At 38.5% G+C, this 22,879-nt stretch overlaps 3 protein-coding genes across 7 annotated transcripts in view; 1 reads left to right on the top strand and 2 right to left on the bottom strand.

The window, feature by feature from the left end:
• Nucleotides 1-6,483, bottom strand: LOC117324612 (probable inactive tRNA-specific adenosine deaminase-like protein 3). The gene is made up of 9 exons (XM_033880534.1): nucleotides 6,465-6,483; nucleotides 5,868-5,945; nucleotides 5,216-5,270; nucleotides 4,686-4,750; nucleotides 4,112-4,307; nucleotides 3,770-3,881; nucleotides 2,148-2,304; nucleotides 1,363-1,741; nucleotides 1-684 (listed from the first exon to the last, which is right to left on the bottom strand). The coding sequence occupies exons 1-9, from the start codon at nucleotides 6,481-6,483 to the stop codon at nucleotides 498-500; spliced, it is 1,248 nt and encodes a 415-aa protein (XP_033736425.1). The 3' UTR covers nucleotides 1-497.
• Nucleotides 6,484-9,681: 3,198 nt separating this feature from the next.
• On the top strand, nucleotides 9,682-11,526 carry LOC117324611. Its single transcript, XM_033880533.1, has one exon. The coding sequence runs from the start codon at nucleotides 9,682-9,684 to the stop codon at nucleotides 11,524-11,526; it is 1,845 nt and encodes a 614-aa protein (XP_033736424.1).
• A 4,838-nt stretch (nucleotides 11,527-16,364) lies between these two features.
• The window catches only part of LOC117323188 (probable inactive tRNA-specific adenosine deaminase-like protein 3), a 38,829-nt gene continuing 32,314 nt past the window's right edge, over nucleotides 16,365-22,879 (bottom strand). For 3 of the 5 annotated variants that reach the window (XM_033878239.1, XM_033878243.1, XM_033878242.1), the window contains exons 8-10: nucleotides 18,585-18,616; nucleotides 17,799-18,177; nucleotides 16,365-16,985 (exon numbers count right to left, since the gene is read on the bottom strand). In XM_033878239.1, the coding sequence (XP_033734130.1) occupies nucleotides 16,799-16,985; nucleotides 17,799-18,177; nucleotides 18,585-18,616 (598 nt within the window). In that variant the 3' untranslated portion in view covers nucleotides 16,365-16,798. Of the gene's footprint in view, nucleotides 16,986-17,798; nucleotides 18,178-18,584; nucleotides 18,742-20,208; nucleotides 20,321-20,551; nucleotides 20,748-21,126; nucleotides 21,192-21,969; nucleotides 22,025-22,619; nucleotides 22,698-22,879 lie in introns of all 5 variants that reach the window. The other 2 variants (XM_033878241.1, XM_033878240.1) reach the window with 2 other exon arrangements.

The following is a 22,879-nucleotide window of genomic DNA, read 5'->3' as shown; positions in this document are numbered from 1 at the left end:
TAATTTGTAAATTTTATTGTATAAAACATACATTTTGCATATCCGGTCCTTAGAAACTTTCGACCAGAGTAATTTCTGATGAAACATGTGTCCCTTAATCTTATCATTAAACTGCACAGGTCCAGATTGTCAACATCCTTCAATTAGCCATCAAATAAAATATTATGTCTTTCTCCTGTAACTTGACAGGTCATGAATGTCCACATTCTGTAACTTCACCGAACAAGGATGTCCACATCCTGTAACTTGATTGGTCAAGAATACCTACATTCTATCACTTAATTGGTCAAGAATGTCTACATCATGTCACTTAATTGGCCAAGGATGACCATATTTTGTAACTAAATTAGTCAATAATATATACATCCTGTCACTTAATTGGTCAAGGATGATCACATCCTGTAACTGAATTGGTCAATAATATCTACACCCTGTAGCTTGATTGGTCACCATATAGAACATGTCAGTGTAACCCAGTAGTAAAGGAAGACTATGCCCTATGTTACAGCTGCGTCGTACAGATGTCCACACTCAGCTTCCAACACATCACAGAAGACTTGGTAGTGGTGGTTGAGACCTGTCTGAGTGTGAAGCTTGTATTTTGATCCGAGCGCTCCTTCCTGAGGAAATGGACTTCCATAGAAGACACGTCCTATCCGGGAATGAACGAGGGCCATAGCGCACCTGGAATTATGAGAGAAAGTATCTAACGTACAGGCACATTTTTATTTAACATTGATGTGAATTTCGATGGTATAGTGTTACAAAGAAATGAAAACCTGGAATGACTTGTGTTTTACCTGTACTTACATAACACACGGCTCCCTGGTCAGACAGATGTCGCAACCGGTACATAGGTACAAATCTACCTGTACTTACATAACACACGGCTCCCTGGTCAGATAGATTTCGTTACCGGTACATGGGTACAAATCTAACTGTACTTACATAACACACGGCTCCCTGGTCAGATAGATTTCATTACCGGCACATAGGTACAAATCTACCTGTACTTACATAACACACGGCTCCCTGGTCAGACAGATGTAGTAACCGGTACATAGGTACAAATCTACCTGTACTCACACAACACACGGCTCCCTGGTCAGACAGATGTAGTAACCGGTACATAGGTACAAATCTACATATACTTACATAACACACGGCTCCCTGGTCAGACAGATCTAGTAACCGGTACACAGGTACAAATCTACCTGTACTTGCATAACACACGGGTCCCTGGTCAGATAGATGTAGTAACCGGTACATAGGTACAAATCTACCTGTACTTATATAACACATGGCTCCCTGGTCAGATAGATTTCGTAACCGGTACAAAGGTACAAATCTACCTGTACTTACATAACACACGGCTCCCTGGTCAGATAGATGTCGTAACCGGTACACAGGTACGGTCCAGTCTTCTCTTTCACTTCATCAGTCTCTGTTCCAATGAGGTCACTACTGGTCTTAGAACAATGACCACTGCCTGTTGTTTGACCAGATTTAATGAACTTTTTATTGATATCTGGACATGTGACATGTGACTTGATATCTGGACACGTGACGGGTATTGACTTGATATCTGGACATGTGACGGGTGTTGACTGGATATCTGGACATGTGACGGGTATTGACTTGATATCTGGACATGTGACGGGTGTTGACTGGAGAACTGGATATGTGACAGGTGTTGACTTCAGACTATCGTCAGGAGATCTGTAGTACATTGACTTATAACCTGAGGAAGACGCACAGGGAATAACACGTTAATATCTAGTAAGGTAAAAAAATGATTTGGGTTTCGAAATAAACAGGCCATAATTAGCGGGTCATAATTACTGAGTTTAATGTATTTGATCAAACGTGATCTTACACAATTTAGAAATGTTTGGTAAAGTGTGATAGAGATGGAGGATGTTCTGTTAACAAACTTTGATATTGAGATAAAAACCGTCATAACAGCCGTAGTGTCTGGTAGGAAAGGACACTCACCTTTAACATGCTATTTTCTGATATACACAAAGGGAGGACTGTTTGGTTGTGCTAAAATGATGTTGAGATTTTTTTTATATAAAAATGGTCTGAACTCTGTTGAAAGACATCATGGGACAGGAGACCTGACAATGTACATAGTAATTAGATACCTTCCAAAGGCCACATCCCTCCACCCTGTGCCCTTGCCACAAGGTCAATGGTCACCATGGTAGCATGCTGCAATGGATGAGAGCCGTGTCGAAGGTCGTAACCTTTAGCGATCACTTCATTCTGGTCGGGATCCACTACCACTGCACCTATAGGAAACTAAAACACAACAAGAGGTCCATTGGCCTTAACAGTCATCTGACAAACACTTACAGCGGGGACACACCCCTCAATCCAGCATCATTACCATGAATTATTTATATGCAGGCAGTTATGTTTCAGATCAAATCTGGTTTTTATCCTTTTTGGCTTAAAGGAGGAGCAGTATCTTAAAGCAAAATTTCAGCCAAGTTCCCATTTTTGGGGCATGTCCCTCTATCCCAATGGGTCGAACAAGCCTCAATTATAGCAATTAGGGATTTGCCTTCCCCAATGACGTTTCATACTAAATATTGCTGTAATCAATTAAGGCATTAAGAAGGAGTACAATTTTAAAGCAAACTTTTTGTTGAGTTCTCCTTTTGGGGCCTCGCCCTTCTGTCCCCAGGGGCCCCATAAGCACCACTTATAAAAAGTGTGATTGCCACCCTCTTAGAATAATCAAACCAAATTTGGATGTAATCCAACCAAGAAGAGTAGGGTTTTAAAGCAATAATTTACTAACGTTCCCCTTTCGGGGCCCCGCAACTGTTGCCCCAGGGGTCAGATTGCCCTCCCCCAATGCTTTTTCACACCAAATTTGGATGAAATCCATCAAAGGGTTAAGGAGTCGGATTTTAAAGCAAAAATTCACCAAATTCCCTTTTTGGGGCCCAGCCCCTCTGACCCCGGGGCTCACACCAGCCTCATTTATATAAAATATGATTGCCCTCCCCCAGTGATTTTTCACATCATTTGGATGAAATCCACCAAAGGGTTAAGGAGGAGTAGGATTTTAAAGCAAAAATTCACCAAAGTTCCCTTTTTGGGGCTCCTCCCCTCGGGCCCCTGAGCTCACACCAGCCTCATTTATATAAAATATGATTGTCCTCCCCCAATGATGTTTCACACCAAATTTAGTTGTAATTCACCCAAGGGTAAAGAAGGGGTAGGATTTTATAGCAAATATTCACCAAAGTTCCCCTTTGGTGCCCCGCCCCTCGGGCCCCAGGTGTCAGACCAGTCTCATTTATAAAAAATATGATTGCCCTCCCCCAATGATGCTTGAAACAAAATTTGGAAGTAATCCACCAAGGGTTAAGGAGGAGTAGCGTTTTGAAAGAAAAAGGTTTACGCAAGGCGGACGGCGGACGACGACGGACGGAACACGATGGCTATAGGTCATCTTGACATTTTGGGTCAGATGACCTAAAATCCACAAAAACGTATTACACAAACATTTTATTCAATATTGGTTGGCTCTAAAAACACACTCGCATTCATCATCTACAGGACCACTGTGTAAAGTCTTTATCACATTTTCATTTAATTCAATTACAGCTACTCTGCACTTAATAATTTGAGATCGCAAAATTTGTAGCTGTTACACAAAGGGGAATAACTCTTGTTGGATATAACAACTATACTGTAAGTACACTGTAAGTACATGCACATCTGACATGAGTATACTCTTTGAAAAACCTACCTGTTTGGATTCAACGCCAATTTTTGCCATCGCTATTGCCTCTTCCATATAACAGTAAATTCTGTCAACTTCCTCTGTGTTGAATAACTGCTTCGTTAAAGCCTTGGTGATGCTATAACAAAGCATTTCAAGTCTCTAAAACACCGAACATAGTGTAACTGATCATTAAGGTAAATATTCTCATAAAACACTGTCCCTGTTAAGGTTTACCTAACTTCAACACAGGGATATTAAAATCAACACTATAACTACAAAACAACAGTTTGGAGAGTCAATATTTACGTGTAAACTATATTTACTCTGTTGTATAAGATTGTAAGGAAATCAAGAGAATAAACAAACCTTTTGTCTTCATGAAAATTAACAGGCCAGTACAAAATGGATTCCTCGTACTGCTGTCTGGTCAAGGGCATCGACGTTGGTACCTTGACCTTGAAGGGCTTTGACAAGGTCGAGTAATCCTGAGATTCAGATAAGGTAATTATGACCTTGTCAATGTCACAAGACCCATCACAAATGATAGCTTGTAAGGGCGAATCTAAAAATAATCATTTGTATGTATGTACTTATATAGCTATAACTTCTAAGGAATTCTCAAACAGAAGTTTTCTTATTGGGAACTCCTTCTCTCTTATATGATGTTCATAAAATCAAAATTTTAAAAAGGTAAGTCCTTTCTTTTACATTAAACGAAGCTCATACCTTCAACACATCTAATGTCGTCATTTTTAGGAATACTTATTGTCTAAAAGAATTCTTTCAAGGATTTTAAATTCTGTTTACCAGATATGTATCAATACTATGTCAATTGGTTTTTTTATCCTTAAGAAGTTATACTTGTCCCCAATGCATTAATTACAGTGTTCTATTTGATAAAGTCTGTCTTCGCTTTCTCCCTTTACACCGAAACACTCACCTTTCACTGCTCGTACCCGCTTTAGATGACAAAAATTAGGTAATGGAAATTCTTTTTTGAGGCACCTGAAATAAATAATTTTGAAATAATACAGAAATATCCCCCTCCAACCCCCACAAACAAACAAATCTGATAAGCCGGATGTTTGGTCACATAATATGACCGCTCTAAAATGGGATCCGACTTTAAGTCACATACCATTACCGCCCTACAATGGGATACGACCGACCTTATCCTTAGAGTTTTCAATGTCCCCAAACATAAGTAAAAAGATCACCGCCATTCTACAGGGATACAGAATTATTTGTCTCTTAAAAAATGCAGTGAGATATTGCAGACTTTTGTTACCTGTTCATTCGATTTCTTAGAAGGATAACTTAACATGTGTCTGCACCGTCAATCCTCAACCAACCCGAAATATTTTGAACATGAAAATGCTTTAGCAGCAGTCACAAAAACACTTACCCTTAACACATGGTGTTAAGGACTGTAAATTACCGTTTATGTCAATTCAAACATCCATTACTTACTGGATAAGCTTGGCGGTCTTTTTCTTATCAGCAACATTGCACACAAACACATCAACTGAAATATACATGCAACTTTACAATGGAATGATTTGATGAATACATAGGTTTTAATCTATATTAAGCAGATCAATTGTGAAACCTGTCATCGAATGACAAGAATGTAAACGTTCCAAAAACAACAATGAATACCACATAATAAGAAACCTTTAGTCAAGCTGAAAGTCGATTTTAAGAGCACAAAATAAAGACAAAACTTGGATTTGGCCAATAAGACCATGCGCTCCGCGAGAGTGACCGTCTTCTGCTTCATCGACGACATAGGCTTAAATAACAATCTCAAATGAGAGTCGGGTGGTGGCAACAGAACCATTAGACATATACAATGTAAATAATAATCAAACACGTCTTCCCGTGATCTTAATATGCTAAATCTTATTGAATTCTTATGAGGTTACATAATTTAGCATTGTTTCATTATCTTAAAAGGCATTATCAAGAGGTCATGTACATGATAGTATTTGAAATTGAAGAGACTTCAATATGCTGAGAGAATATTATGATAAAATACAGACATGTACAACATAATGAAATTAATGGATTCAGAACAATCAGCTGTGTTGCTGACTAATATAATAACACGTAATAGGTTTACCTAAGGAGACCGGTCTGTAGTATATATCATCCAGGACAGATACAGGGTGTCTAGTATTTAGAGTTTCAGCACCATTTCCTGAAGTAGAAAGTAAAAGAGAGATTTTAAGATTATAAGCTTTTAACACAATAACTATAACTAGTATTAGGACTAATCTCGTCGTGACTTTCAAAGGTTACCTAAAACTCGTTGTAAGGTATATAGAGAACTTTAAGTCCTGAATCGGATATAAACTTATCTTATAAAACACAAATAATGTTTTTTTTTAATCTTAAAGAGAGAACAACAATAACATGTGGTATATTTTATCTTCATTTCTTTTGATAATATTTTTTTTGTATTTTCGGTCTCATCGGCTGTCAACTTGAAGGGAAGTAACTCTGGTATATCGCGTCCCGGTATAATCCTGTCGTATCATGACCTCGCGGAGGCGGTAGATCGAATGCTTGGGGTACAGCGCCGAATACAATATATATCAAAAGATGTAAGTATGACTTATTTATAATATTAACCAAGTACACAAATTAATCATATACTTTATTCATTATCCGCTAAAATGCGAGCAAATTAACATATTGTAGTTTAGCCTGAGTTTACTCTGTGGTCTTGTCGTCATCTGGTGTAGGGAAAGGGCACAGTATTATATGAAAACGTGGAATTTGATGCAGATGAAATTAAATCGGGCGTGAGATACCTTACATGGTGGCAGGGACAGTGGAAACTCGGGCTAGTTGTAGTTATGTCATATAACAATGATAGATATATAGAAAACGAAAGTGGATGCCTTTACAAGAAACACATAACGCTTTATCGACACTTAAAACATTTGAAAGAATGAACGGAGTAAAAGAAAAATGAATGTTTATCTTTAATATATCGAGCATTGTTAAAATATTATATTTTGGTATCTTACTTTTCTTCTGAATGTAACTTAATTATCATTAATTCAAAATTGTGTGCTTCTGTTCGGGACAATTCCAAAAAATTACGGCTCACAAAAATGAAAATTCTTTCCTATATAAAATTGTAATTGTATAAATGTATTTATTTTCAATAGAAAAATATATCCTAGAAATACTTGTACAATCACAATATTCTCCTGTTCTAGTCATACTGAATACTAGTTCCAGTTGCGTGAAACGTCTGTAACTTGTAACAAGAGGCCCATGGGGCCTGTATCGCTCACCTGGTTGGGTTAGACCAAATGTCAAAATAATGTTCATATTCTATTTGTTTTATTTGTAAATCTCTAACAATGCTATATATGGTTATAGTGTGGGGATCCGAACTGCTTTAGAGATTAATGAAGTCCAGACTCTCTAAGGTCTAAAAGACCCCAAGAATTGTTTTTAGAACATGCATTCATTACTTCATGACTAGTAGCGATTTAAAGGCATTACCTCTATTTCCCTTATTGGGCTCCGCCCTTTTAGCCCCTCGGGGGTCAGAGTCACTTTTTATGCAAAATCTGTTCCCCTTCCCCCAAGGATGTTTCTGACCAAATTGGGTTCAAATCCATTCATTTCTTCATGACTATTAGCGATTTAAAGGAATTACCTCTATATCCTCTATTGGACCCCGCCCCTTTGGCCCCTTTGGGGTCAGAGCCACCATTTATGCACAATCTGTTCCCTTTCCCCAAAGGATGTCTCTGACCAAATTGGGTTCAAATCCATTCATAACTTTATCACTAGTAGCGATTTAAAGGAATTACCTCTATTTCCCCTCTTGAGCCCCGCCCCTTTGGTCCCTTGGGGGTCAGAGTCACTATTTATGCAAAATCTGTTCCCCTTCTGCCAAGGATGTTTCTGACCAAATTGGGTTCAAATCCATTCAGAACTTTATGACTAGTAGCGATTTAAAGGAATTACCTCTATTTCCCGTATTGGGCCCCGCCCCTTTGGCCCCTCGGGGTTCAGAGTCACCATTTATGCAAAACCTGTTCCCCTTCTGCCAATTATGTTTCTGGCCAAATTTGGTCAAAATGCATTAAGAACTTTTCGACTAGTAGCGATTTGAAGGAAACGTTGACGGACGACGGACGACGGACGCTGCGCCATGACATAAGCTCACCGGACCTTCGGTTCAGGTGAGCTAAAAATCAAAATGAAAGCAACTGAAAAAAATTCACATCTTTTCTTTATTCACCATCATCAGATGGTGGGCTGTTCAAATCGTCCTGTGTCTGGGGTCCGTTGTCCGTCTGTCCTTAAACAATCCTTGTTATTACTGTTTTCTTGAGAAGTACCGAAAGGTTCTTTTCTCAAACTACATATATGGGTTCCCCTTTGTCCCTAATTGTACTCAGTAGGGACCCGAATTGGAAATAATTGGGTGCCCTTTATATAGTAATCACTGTCCAGCTGTCAATCCGTAAATTTTATTCACGGCTGATAAGTATTTATTAACCGATTTACATGAAATTTGATCAAGATGTTCAATTAACATAAATACAGATCATTAGATCAATTTCAAATTCTGTATCTTTTACTGATGAACATTTTGCTATGACATGAAAAAGCAGAATTGGTCAGAATAATAAAACGCAGTCAACCAAATGACGAATGGTCAAGGTCAGAGGTCAAGGTCAACTTTGGTATCTTTTTATTGATAAACATTTGCTGATGACATGATGAAGAAGCAAAGATAGTAAGAATTAAACAAGTCAATTGACAAGGCCGTCGGGTCAGAAGTCAATGTCATCATGTCAAATATCAAGATCAAATTTTGTATCTTTTTACTGACGAACAATTTGTTATGTCATTTTGAAGCAAAAAATGGTCAAAATTGAATAAGGAATCAGCGGACAAATGGTCAAATGTCAAGGTCAAGTCTTGTATCATTACTGACTATTGTTATGAGACTATGTAGCAATATCGGTCAGAATTAAACAATCAACTATCCAAAAGTCAAAGTATGTTAACAGTCAGAGGTTGAGGTCACTGGGTCAAAGGTCAAGGTCAAAGTAGGTATCTTTTCACTGATGAATAATTTGTTATGGCATTTCTGACCTAAGTTCCTCAGAATAAAACAATGAGTCAGCTGACTAAATGCCAAGGTCATGGCGTCTGATGTCAAGGTCACTGAGTCAGAAGCCAAGATCAAATTTTGTATTTTATCACCGATTTACATTTTGTTAAGACAAATGAAGCAAAATTTGTCGTTATTAAACAAGAAGTCAGTTTTTCAAAGATCAAAGTCACTGGGCCAAAGGATAAGCATTTTGTTCCAAAGGTCAAGGACAAAGTGGATCTCTGACTATGACCTTTAGTGGGAGCTGGGGTGTATTTAGGATTTAAATACATCATATCGAATGAAAGTTTTATTTCATATCAGTACAGTGTTTCCATTTCTGTTGGTCCAGCAAATATGGTGGTAGATGTGTATATCATAGATATGTATAGTTTGCTCCCTTGCCAAACAACGGGGCCCTTGCTAACCTGTTAGTGTTCTAGTTTGAATTTGAGTCTGACCCAGTAAACAAAATGGCTGAAAATTTAATTGGAGCATAGTGATTTCTAATTCACAAAAAGTTATCTTTTAGATTTCATATATAGGTTTCCCTTGTCTAAAACTGTACATGTAGTTTTGCCTTGGTCCCTGGTTGTGCCTATTTGGGTTTGAATCTGATCCACAAAGCAAAATGGTATGTTCTCTTTGTTATATCATATAAGATAGAAAACAAATTGTGAAAGAGTGTGAAAATAAGATCTCATAAGTGTATTTAAGTATGATGCTTATAAAACATCCCGACATACATGTAGACTTTATCACTGTTTTATAGGAACACGACCAGGATTGGAGTACAAGTGTAATGGCAGAAGGAGGTCCTCAGCTCACACCTCCGGACAATCCGTCTGGGAACTCACATCTTCTCGACTGTCCCATTTGTCTGGAACAGTTACGGCAGCCGAAGTGTCTACCATGTCACCATTCCCTTTGTCAGGAATGCTTGACCAGTTACATCATCCGCGAAGTGTCGGGGACGAGTGATACGGCGGTGTCCTTCACCTGTCCGGTATGTAGGAAACTAACCCACCCTGTGGACAAATCAGAAGACAAGGAGGACTGGGCCAAGCAGTTTCCGACCGACATAGCTGTCGTGGAGATGATAGAGTTGAAAAACAGGTCATCGGAACCACATTACTGTATGCCGTGCCAGAGGAAAGGGAACCTGATGACGTCAGCAAAGTTCTGGTGTAAAACAACTCAGTCTTTATTCTGTGAGTCATGTAAGGTGGATTTCCACGATATGATTCACATCAACTGTGATGTTGTAGATATAACAGAGACGAAGAGTTTCCTTCTGAACCAGTCAACATCAGACAAGATTTGTAACAAACACAAGGAAAAGATGGATTACTACTGTGAGGACCACAAATCCATCGGCTGTTGTAAATGTATAACAGTTGGCCACAGGAAATGTGACGCTGTGGCCACGACAGAAGAATACTGTGAGAAACTGACCAGTGGTCACTGGCTAGAGGAGATGAGGAAATCACTACAAAAAGGGGAAAAGGAAATGGAGTCACTGGTAAAGGACTTCCACCTACAACTCCAAAGTATTGCAGACGGCAAAGACACAGCAATGAAAAACATTGACGACCTACAGGAACAGATCATTAATCGTATTGAAGAGATGAAAAAGGAAATCACAGATGACTTGATAGCTAAGTATAAAGAGGAGAGAGAAAACCTGAAGGTGTCCAGTCAGAAGTGTGAACGACTGAAGGTCGCTATACAGAATACACTAGAGTCGTCCACTACAGCCCAACAGAGGAATGACCACATGGACATGATCCTGTTGTACCAACGAGGTCAGGCGGAGGTCGAGTCGTGTAGGGATTTACTGAGAGAGGTGCAGACATCACTTTCATCCATCAGTATAGAGCATGAAGCTGATCTCCACATGACAAGCCCAAGGCCAGCTTTGAGTTTTGGAAAAATCATTGTCCGAAAGCAGCACCAACATACTCCAGCTGATACAAATGCTTTCGCTAAACCTTTATCTGAGCGTGATGTCAAGGAGTTACAAAAGATTTACATTAAATGTCCATCCGATGAGTACGATTGTTATTCCCGTGGAGTTGTTTACCTACCAGATGGACGAATTGTGGTGGGAGATGACAGAAACAAAAAAATCAAGTTAATCGACACAGAAGGAAATGTTGTGGACGAGTTGAAGGTGAACGGAAGTCCTTATGACATGTGTATGGTTGACAACACCACCGTGGCGGTCGCTATGAACATTAATCCCGGATGTATCTGTTTAGTAACAGTCGCACCCTCTAAACTTATTCTGGCATCTGAAATAAACATCGACAAACCATGTAACGGTATAGCGTACAGAAATGGCGAATTCGTCGTCAGTTCAGGACGCAATGTGTTCATTGTGACTAAGGACAGTCCACGAGCGATGACACGCCAGATACATGAAAGTTCTGATACAGTATTTGCATTGTCATATGATTTAAATAATGGAAAACTCTTTACCACTCACTACGCAAGTAGCACTGGCAGTGTGGTTGTTGGTAGACTGTCCTCAGACAACACATACTCCAGTGTGTTGAATGTTGGTGTTGTGGAGAAAGCGCTTATGGCGTGGACGTGGACAGGGAAGGTAACGTGTATGTCTGTGGCTACGGTTCCAACAACGTGATACAGATGTCCGGGGATGGAACAAACGTCCGGGAACTGTTAACGACAAAGGACGGTATCGCTAAGCCTGAAGCCATATCCGTATGTGGTGACAAACTTGTACTGACTAATTATTCGACTGCACAATGTAACTATATCACAGTGTATCAACTTGTTTGACTCGTTATACAATACAATGACTCAACATCTAGTATCTCATTCGCTGGTCTGCCAATTTGGAATTTTGATTATTTCATTTATTGTACCAGAGCAAGTTGAACAGATAAAAAACATACATGTATTACGTTTTATCTCGGTAAGCCGAAGAAGAAATCTTTGATACTGCTAGTATTATTACACACCTGAACGAGATTGTTCTTGCCCGTCTTAGGATGGGCCATACATATAGAACGCATTCTTACTTATATAAGCGTGAGGACCAGCCTCAGTGCTCACATATTAACAGATGCAAAATGTTGAACTATCTAAAAGCTGATGACCATTGTCTGTATTACAAGATTTGAGTAACATAGCAACTTTTTCATTTTAAACAGTAGCGTACCAATACATATTTACAGTTTACACGTTTCGTTTGTTTGATGTTGTTTCGTCCTTTCCCCAGAGTACTTATAATTATATTCGCCTCTTTTTTCCCCCCTATTGACCTTCATAGTGTTGATGGACCATTAACAACTAAACACCAGAAATGCGTGTGGTTTTGGACACGTAAATGTGTATGTGATACTTTGTATTTCAGATTAGGTTCATTCACAAATAAAGGTCAATTTTACGTTACCGTTTTTACCTTTTTTCTCTTTAGATAAGAAGAGCATGAGCAAGTCTCTATTTTCCTTTGTGTTATTGCCGTTCGGTATGAAAACAGCAAATAATTATGAACATTTATTATTTCATTATAATAATCATACCCTCTGACCATTTTTGAGACGTTTTTCACTCAGTACGTATATTTTTCATTATTGTAAATTCCCTATCACTATTGCCGAGTAGTTTGCTACCATCACGCTGAGGCATTGATATATGAAGCTGTAAAGAGTTGTGTCGAACCTATTGCATATATCTTGGGACGTCAATAGTTAATGCTTTGCCAATTTTCCTTTCAGTTGTTACAGCAGTGTATTACCATTCCTGGTTCTTTCACTCTCATGTTGAATTAAGTGGTGATGTCGTCTTTGGTTATTCTAAATCCCCTATGTCATGGCACATAGTCCGTTAACGTTTCCGCTACTAGTCTTGAACGAATGGATTCTTATGAAATTTGGTCTGGAGCATTAATTGGCAAAGGAGATATAATGTATATGATGTAAATGTATAAATTCGCTAAACCTTTATCTGAGCGTGATGTCATGGAATTAAGAAAGATTTACATTAAATATCCATCCGATGAGTACGATTGTTCTTCCCGTGGAGTTGTTTACGTACCAGATGGACGAATTGTGGTGGGAGATGACGGAAACTATGAAATCAAGTTAATCGACACAGAAGGAAATGTTGTGGACGAGTTGAAGGTGAACGGAAGTCCTTATGACATGTGTATGGTTGACAACACCACCGTGGCGGTCGCTATGTACAGCGATCCCGGATGTATCTGTTTAATAACAGTCGCACCCTCTAAACTTACTTTGGCATCTGAAATAAACATCAACAAACCATGTTACGGTATAGCGTACAGAAATGGCAAATTCGTCGTCAGTTCAGAATGCAATGTGTTCTCTGTGACTAAGGACAGTCCACGAGCGATGACACGCCAGATACATGAAAGTTCTGATACAGTATTCGCGTTGTCATATGATTTAAATAATGGAAAACTCTTTACCACTCACTACACAAGTAGCACTGGCAGTGTGGTTGTTGGTAGACTGTCCTCAGACAACACATACTCCAGTGTGTTGAATGTTGGTGTTGTGAAGAACGCTTATGGCGTGGACGTCGACAGGGAAGGTAACGTGTATGTCTGTGGTAACTTTCCCAAGAAAGTGATACAGATGTCCGGAGATGGAACAAACGTCCGGGAACTATTAACGACAAAGGACGGTATCACAGAGCCTGAAGCCATATCCATATGTGGAGACAAACTTGTACTGACTGATATTTCTTCTACACAATGTAACTTTATCACAGTGTTTCAACTTGTTTGACTCGTTATACAATACAATGACTCAACATCTAGTATCGCATTCGCTTGATGTCTGCCAATGGAATTTGGTTATTTCATTCGATGTTGTTTGTGTAACATAATTTTATTGTGTGTACATTACATATATATATGGGTCAAAGAAGTAATATTAACGGTTATAATCCGGGTAACACTGGATCCTTGGAAAAGTTTGTATGCAGGATACGAATTACTTAACAGTGTGGACATACATGTATAATTTGTCAAGTAGTAACAACTACAGTACAGACAAGTAAATTGTCATATATATATATATATATATTGGGTGCTGTAGATCGTGACTTCGAGGCCCGGTAAGGGCACGAGTCATAAAGTTGTCTTCCTTCAATTGTGTTACTATGTTTATATATATATATAATATATTTATACACACAGTCGGCAGCCCTCATTTCTGTCTGTGTCAGTTTTTAACTATTTTCAATTTATATACATGTATATGTCATCATGAATGCAAAACCTGTTCCCCTTAGGCCTACCAAATAACCACTTCGTTGCGAAGGCTTAGAGATTTTCATACAAAGCATATAATATGGATATTCCAAAGCTACTTAATGCAATATTGAAGTGTTTGTGTGTGTATTTTTTCCTTAATCTTTTGAGGACCATTGAGAAACAAGAGGGAATTAACAGACTTTGGCTGAATTCATCTTAATGGGAAAATACCAGCTATCTCTTCAACATTAAAACTTTGTTAACTAGTATATTGTCATGGTAACTGTGGACACAGAGAGGTGCCCATGAGGCACATTGTGTCGATAATAAAACTTTATTAATGTATTGTGTCGATAATAATACTTTATTAATGTATTATGTCGATAATAATACTTTATTAATGTATTGTGTCGATAATAATACTTTATTAATGTATTTTGTCAATAATAAAACTTTATTAATTTATTGTCATTTTAAGCATAGAGACTGTTCGAGAAGTTCCATCGTTGAAAGTTGTATGGGTCATTATTAAATTGTATGATTGCAAAGTGAGTTAACATATCGCCTTAAAAGAATGATGCAACAACAGCATGCTTAAAACTATTTGTCTGATTTATTGTTTCAGTTTTAACTCTTTAGGAATAATGACTGAAATACTACTGTTGATGTTGTGAGGGTGATATACTATATATTATATCATATCATGATGGTTAGATGAAGTAACATTGTGTTTTACAAACAAAACAATATACATGCACTAATATCAGCAAAAAAATATATACGGTTATTTAGGTATAAAGGTATACAGTATACTACTAAACACATGATAGAGTACACACATCAATTAATGTTTTGGAAGGTTCTTTTTCTAAACACATACTTCTCATTGTATGTTGAGAACTTGACATAAAAAAATTATGAATAAATAATGGTCAGTTCTATCATATCGTTTATTTCTTTTTGTTTTATTTTTTTAAATGGCCTATTAGGCGATAATGAAATTACATTGACAAACAATTTAGACTGCTATTACACCAAGTGTAACAAGGAATTCCAAAAAAGGAAAAAAACTGTTTACAGCTGGACGAATTGTGGTGGGAGAAGACAGAAACGATAAAATCGAGTTAATCGACACAGAAGGAAATGTTGTGGACGAATTGAAGGTGAACGGAAGTCCATGAGATGTGTAAGGTTGACAACACCCCCGTGGCGGTCGCTATGTACATTTATGTTTAGTAACAGTCGCACCCTCTAAACTTATTCTGACATTCGAAATAAACATCGACAAACGGTGTTACGGTATAGCGTACAGAAATGGGGAATTCATTGTCAGTTCAGGATGCAATGTGTTCACTGTGACCAAGGACAGTCCACGAGCGACGACACACCAGCTACACGGAAGTTCGATTCTAATACATCATTCGCGTTACAACATGAATTAAAACATTGAAAGCTCTTTAGCATTAACTGAGTGCTAGGTGAGCTAAAATTGAGGAACAGTATCCAAAAGGAAAAGCTCTGGTCCAAATTTGGTCTGAAACATCATTGGATGAAGGGGATCTTATTTTGTTTAACAACAAATCTGGATCCCTATTTATTTGAGGGTGGGGGCAAACAGGGATATAAGAGACTAATTCGTTGAAGTATTTTTCCTGAACTGCCAGATGGGATTTGATCTTTGGTGTGGAGGACTATTGTATTTATATGATTTAACCGGTACTAGTACAATATTCAACTTTTTATCACAGAAAATTCTTAAAATAGAGGGTCTTAAATATGTGTCCCTTTCAGGGAATTGGCAAATTCCAAAACATGTATTGTATAATATACCTGAAAAAGGACCGAAGGTTGGACATTTGAGCCAAGTCCCTGTGGTTTCATCAATATTCCTTACCTGAAGAGCATCCCTTAAGACACCAGTGTTAAGGTTGACAGTATTTCAAGATTACGCAAATTGATATCAAAATAACAGGCGTGGGGGAAATTTTCACGAACAAAATGAGTAATTAGCGTAAATTCCCCCCCGCGCGTAAATTTCAACATTTACAGTAGTGCAATCAACTATGGGTATCCGACGAGATCCCCATTGCCGATACATGAACCCTTAATGTAATCTGACATAGTCTTACCACCTAGACCTACCTAATCCTTCTCCAAGTCTTCCTCACAGGCCTGGCTAATTCTTTTTAGCTCCAGATACGGGTATGAATATGTTCAGTAAACACTCAAATCTATCTAATTTGTAAATTTTATTGTATAAAACATACATTTTGTATATCCGGTCCAAGAAACTTTCGACCAGAGTAATTTCTGATGAAACATGTGTCCCTTAATCTTATCATTAAACTGCACAGGTCCAGATTGTCAACATCCTTCAATTAGCCATCAAATAAAATATTATGTCTTTATCCTGTAACTTGACAGGTCATGAATGTCCACATTCTGTAACTTCACCGAACAAGAATGTCCACATCCTGTAACTTGATTGGTCAAGAATACCTACATCCTATCACTTAATTGGTCAAGAATGTCTACATCCTGTCACTTAATTGGTCAAGGATGATCACATCCTGTAACTGAATTGGTCAATAATATCTACACCCTGTAGCTTGATTGGTCACCATATAGAACATGTCAGTGTAACCCAGTAGTAAAGGACGACCATGCCCTATGTTACAGCTGCGTCGTACAGATGTTCACACTCAGCTTCCAACACATCACAGAAGACTTGGTAGTGGTGGTTGAGACCTGTCTGGGTGTGAAGCTTGTACTTTGATCCGAGCGCTCCTTCCTGAGGAAATGGACTTCCATAGAAGACACGTCCTATCCGGGAATGAACGAGGGCCATAGCGCACCTGGAATTATGAGAGAAAGTATTATCTAACAGGCACACTTGTATTTAACATTGATGTGAATTTGCAATGGTATAGTGTTACAAAGAAATGAAAACCTGGAGGGACTTGTGTTTTACCTGTACTTACATAATACACGACTCCCTGGTCAGATAGATATCGTTACCGGTACATGGGTATCAATCTACCTGTACTTACATTACACACGGCTCCCTGGTCAGATATATGTCGTAACCGGTACATAGGTACAAATCTACCTGTACTTACATAACACACGGCTCCCTGGTCAGATATATGTAGTAACCGGTACATAGGTACAAATCTACCTGTACTTACATAACAAACGCTCCCTGGTAGATAGATGTCGTAACAGGTACATAGGTACAAATCTACCTGTACTTACATTACACACGGCTCCCTGGTCAGACAGATGTCATAACCGGTACATAGATACAACTCTACCTGTACTTACATAACACACGGCTCCCTGGTCAGATAGATGTCGTAACCGGTACATAGGTACAAATCTACCTGTACTTACATAACACACGACTCCCTGGTAGATAGATGTCGTAACCGGTACATAGGTACAAATCTACCTGTACTTACATAACACACGGCTCCCTGGTCAGATAGATTTCGTAACCGGTACAAAGGTACAAATCTACCTGTACTTACATAACACACGGCTCCCTGGTCAGATAGATGTCGTAACCGGTACATAGGTACAAATCTACCTGTACTTACATAACACACGGCTCCCTGGTCAGATAGATTTCGTAACCGGTACAAAGGTACAAATCTACCTGTACTTACATAACACACGGCTCCCTGGTCAGATAGATGTCGTAACCGGTACACAGGTACGGTCCAGTCTTCTCTTTCACTTCATCAGTCTCTGTTCCAATGAGGTCACTACTGGTCTTAGAACAATGACCACTGCCTGTTGTTTGACCAGATTTAATGAACTTTTTATTGATATCTGGACATGTGACATGTGACTTGATATCTGGACACGTGACGGGTATTGACTTGATATCTGGACATGTGACGGGTGTTGACTGGATATCTGGACATGTGACGGGTATTGACTTGATATCTGGACATGTGACGGGTGTTGACTGGAGAACTGGATATGTGACAGGTGTTGACTTCAGACTATCGTCAGGAGATTTGTAGTACATTGACTTATAACCTGAGGAAGACGCACAGGGAATAACACGTTAATATCTAGTAAGGTTAAAAAATGATTTGGGTTTCGAAATAAACAGGCCATAATTAGCGGGTCATAATTACTGAGTTTAATGTATTTGATCAAACGTGATCTTACACAATTTAGAAATGTTTGGTAAAGTGTGATAGAGATGGAGGATGTTCTGTTAACAAACTTTGATATTGAGATAAAAACCGTCATAACAGCCGTAGTGTCTGGTAGGAAAGGACACTCACCTTTAACATGCTATTTTCTGATATACACAAAAGGAGGACTGTTTGGTTGTGCTAAAATGATGTTGAGATTTTTTTTTATATAAAAATGGTCTGAACTCTGTTGAAAGACATCATGGGACAGGAGACCTGACAATGTACATAGTAATTAGATACCTTCCAAAGGCCACATCCCTCCACCCTGTGCCCTTGCCACAAGGTCAATGGTCACCATGGTAGCATGCTGCAATGGATGAGAGCCGTGTCGAAGGTCGTAACCTTTAGCGATCACTTCATTCTGGTCGGGATCCACTACCACTGCACCTATAGGAAACTAAAACACAACAAGAGGTCCATTGGCCTTAACAGTCATCTGACAAACACTTACAGCGGGGACACACCCCTCAATCCAGCATCATTACCATGAATTATTTATATGCAGGCAGTTATGTTTCAGATCAAATCTGGTTTTTATCCTTTTTGGCTTAAAGGAGGAGCAGTATCTTAAAGCAAAATTTCAGCCAAGTTCCCATTTTTGGGGCATGTCCCTCTATCCCAATGGGTCGAACAAGCCTCAATTATAGCAATTAGGGATTTGCCTTCCCCAATGACGTTTCATACTGAATATTGCTGTAATCAATTAAGGCATTAAGAAGGAGTACAATTTTAAAGCAAACTTTTTGTTGAGTTCTCCTTTTGGGGCCTCGCCCTTCTGTCCCCAGGGGCCCCATAAGCACCACTTATAAAAAGTGTGATTGCCACCCTCTTAGAATAATCAAACCAAATTTGGATGTAATCCAACCAAGAAGAGTAGGGTTTTAAAGCAATAATTTACTAACGTTCCCCTTTCGGGGCCCCGCAACTGTTGCCCCAGGGGTCAGATTGCCCTCCCCCAATGCTTTTTCACACCAAATTTGGATGAAATCCATCAAAGGGTTAAGGAGTCGGATTTTAAAGCAAAAATTCACCAAATTCCCTTTTTGGGGCCCAGCCCCTCTGACCCCAGGGCTCACACCAGCCTCATTTATATAAAATATGATTGCCCTCCCCCAGTGATTTTTCACATCATTTGGATGAAATCCACCAAAGGGTTAAGGAGGAGTAGGATTTTAAAGCAAAAATTCACCAACGTTCCCTTTTTGGGGCTCCTCCCTTCGGGCCCCTGAGCTCACACCAGCCTCATTTATATAAAATATGATTGTCCTCCCCCAATGATGTTTCACACCAAATTTAGTTGTAATCCACCCAAGGGTAAAGAAGGGGTAGGATTTTATAGCAAATATTCACCAAAGTTCCCCTTTGGTGCCCCGCCCCTCGGGCCCCAGGGGTCAGACCAGTCTCATTTATAAAAAATATGATTGCCTTCCCCCAAAGATGCTTGAAACAAAATTTGGAAGTAATCCACCAAGGGTTAAGGAGGAGTAGCGTTTTGAAAGAAAAAGGCTTACGCAAGGCGGACGGCGGACGACGACGGACGGAACACGATGGCTATAGGTCATCTTGACCTTTTGGGTCAGATGACCTAAAATCCACAAAAACGTATTACACACAAACATTTTATTCAATATTGGTTGGCTCTAAAAACACTCTCTCATTCATCATCTACAGGACCACTGTGTAAAGTCTTTATCACATTTTCATTTAATTCAATTACAGCTACACTGCACTTAATAATTTGAGATCGCAAAATTTGTAGCTGTTACACAAAGGGGAATAACTCTTGTTGGATATAACAACTATACTGTAAGTACACTGTAAGTACATGCACATCTGACATGAGTATACTCTTTGAAAAACCTACCTGTTTGGATTCAACGCCAATTTTTGCCATCGCTATTGCCTCTTCCATATAACAGTAAATTCTGTCAACTTCCTCTGTGTTGAATAACTGCTTCGTTAAAGCCTTGGTGATGCTATAACAAAGCATTTTAAGTCTCTATAACACCAAACATAGTGTAACAGATCATTAAGGTAAATCTTCTCATAAAAACACTGTCCCTGTTAAGGTTTACCTAACTTCAACACAGGGATATTAAAATCAACACTATAACTACAAAACTACAGTTTGGAGAGTCAATATTTACGTGTAAACTATATTTACTCTGTTGTACAAGTTTGTAATGAAATCAAGAGAATAAACAAACCTTTTGTCTTCATGAAAATTAACAGGCCAGTACAAAATGGATTCCTCGTACTGCTGTCTGGTCAAGGGCATCGACGTTGGTACCTTGACCTTGAAGGGCTTTGACAAGGTCGAGTAATCCTGAGATTCAGATAAGGTCATTATGACCTGGTCAATGTCACAAGACCCATCACAAATGATAGCTTGTAAGGGCGAATCTAAAAATAATCATTTGTATGTATGTACTTATATAGCTATAACTTCTATAGGAATTCTCAAACAGAAGTTTTCTTATTGGGAACTCATTCTCTCTTATATGATGTTCATAAAATCAAAATTTTAAAAAGGTAAGTCCTTTCTTTTACATTAAACGAAGCTCATACCTTCAACACATCTAATGTCGTCATTTTTAGGAATACTTATTGTCTAAAAGAATTTGTTCAAGGATTTAAAATTCTGTTTACCAGATATGTATCAATACTATGTCAATTGGTTTTTTGATCCTTAAGAAGTTATACTTGTCCCCAATGCATTAATTACAGTGTTATATTTGATCAAGTCTGTCTTCGCTTTCTCCCTTTACACCGAAACACTCACCTTTCACTGCTCGTACCCGCTTCAGATGACAAAAATTAGGTAATGGAAATTCTTTTTTGAGGCACCTGAAATAAATAATTTTGAAACAATACAGAAATATCCCCCTCCAACCCCCACAAACAAACAAATCTGATAAGCCGGATGTTTTGTCACATACTATGGCCGCCCTACAGTGGGATCCGACTTTAAGTCACATAGTATGACCGCCCTACAGTGGGATACGAGTTTAAGTCACATAGTATGACCGCCCTACAGTGGGATACGAGTTTAAGTTACATACTATGACTGCCCTACAGTGGGATCCGACTTTGTCACATACTATGACCGCTCTACAGGGGGATACGACTTTAAGTCACATACTATGACCGCTCTACAGGGGGATACGACTTTAAGTCACATACTATGACCGCTCTACAATGGGATCCGACTTTAAGCCATATAGTATGACCGCCCTACAGTAGGATCCGACTTTAAGTCACATAGTATGACGCTTACAGCAAGATACGACCGACCTTATCCTTAGAGTCTCCAATGTCCCCAAACTGAAGTAAAAAGATCACCGCCATTCTACAGGGATACAGAATTAATTGTCTCTTAAAAGATGCAGTGAGATATTGTAGACTTTTGTTCCCTGTTAATTCGATTTTTTAGAAGGATAAAAGAATGCAACAGTTTGGGAGAGGATCTTAACATGTGTCTGCACCGTCAATCCTCAACCAACCCGAAATATTTTGAACATGAAAATGCTTTAGCAGCAGTCACAAAAACACTTACCCTTAACACATGGTGTTAAAGGTAAGCTGTAAATTACCGTTTATGTCAATTCAAACATCCATTACTTACTGGATAAGATTGGCGGTCTTTTTCTTATCAGCAACATTGCACACAAACACATCAACTGAAATATACATGCAACTTTACAATGGAATGATTTGATGAATACATAGGTTTTAATTTACATTAAGCAGATCAATTGTGAAACCTGTTATCGAATGTGAACGTTCCAAAAACAACAAAGAATACCACATAAAAAGAAACCTTTAGTCAAGCTGAAAATCGATTTGAAGAGCACAAAATAAAAATATGGAGACTCCTGAAAAAGGTACAATAAGACCATGCGCTCCGCGAGAGTTAACGTCTTCTGCTTCATTGACGACATTGGCTTAAATAACAATCTCAAATGAGAGTCGGGGTGGTGGCAACAGAACCATTAGGCATAGACAATGTAAATAATAATCAAACACATCTTTCCGTGATCTTAATATGCTAAATCGTATTGATCTCTTATGAGGTTACATAATTTAGTATTGTTTCATTATTTTAAAAGCCATTATCAAGAGGTCATGTATATGATAATATTTGAAATTGGGGAAATTTCAATATGCTGAGAGAATATTAAGATAACATGTAGACATGTAAAACATAATGAAATTAATGGATTAAGAACAATCAGCTGTGTTGCTGACTAATATAATAATACGTCATAGGTTTACCTAAGGAGATCGGTCTATAGTATATATCATCCAGGACAGCTACAGGGTGTCTAGCATTCATGGTCACAGCACCATTTCCTGAAGTAAAAACAAAATTGTCTAATAAGGACTAATCTCGTGACGTTCATTTTAAATCTTATTTACAACAGTGTGAACTTGTCGAATTCAGAATGATTATTTTCACCTTCAAGGGAAATACAAAAGTAATAGATGTAAGATTTTATTTATATATTGATTATTTTTTTCTTTTTGATTTGTTT

The sequence above is a fragment of the Pecten maximus genome, chromosome 3, assembly GCF_902652985.1.
Source record: "Pecten maximus chromosome 3, xPecMax1.1, whole genome shotgun sequence".
Lineage (NCBI taxonomy): Eukaryota > Metazoa > Mollusca > Bivalvia > Pectinida > Pectinidae > Pecten > Pecten maximus.
The sequence above is the reverse complement of the archived record's forward strand: the minus strand, read 5'-3'. Positions and strand labels throughout refer to the sequence as shown.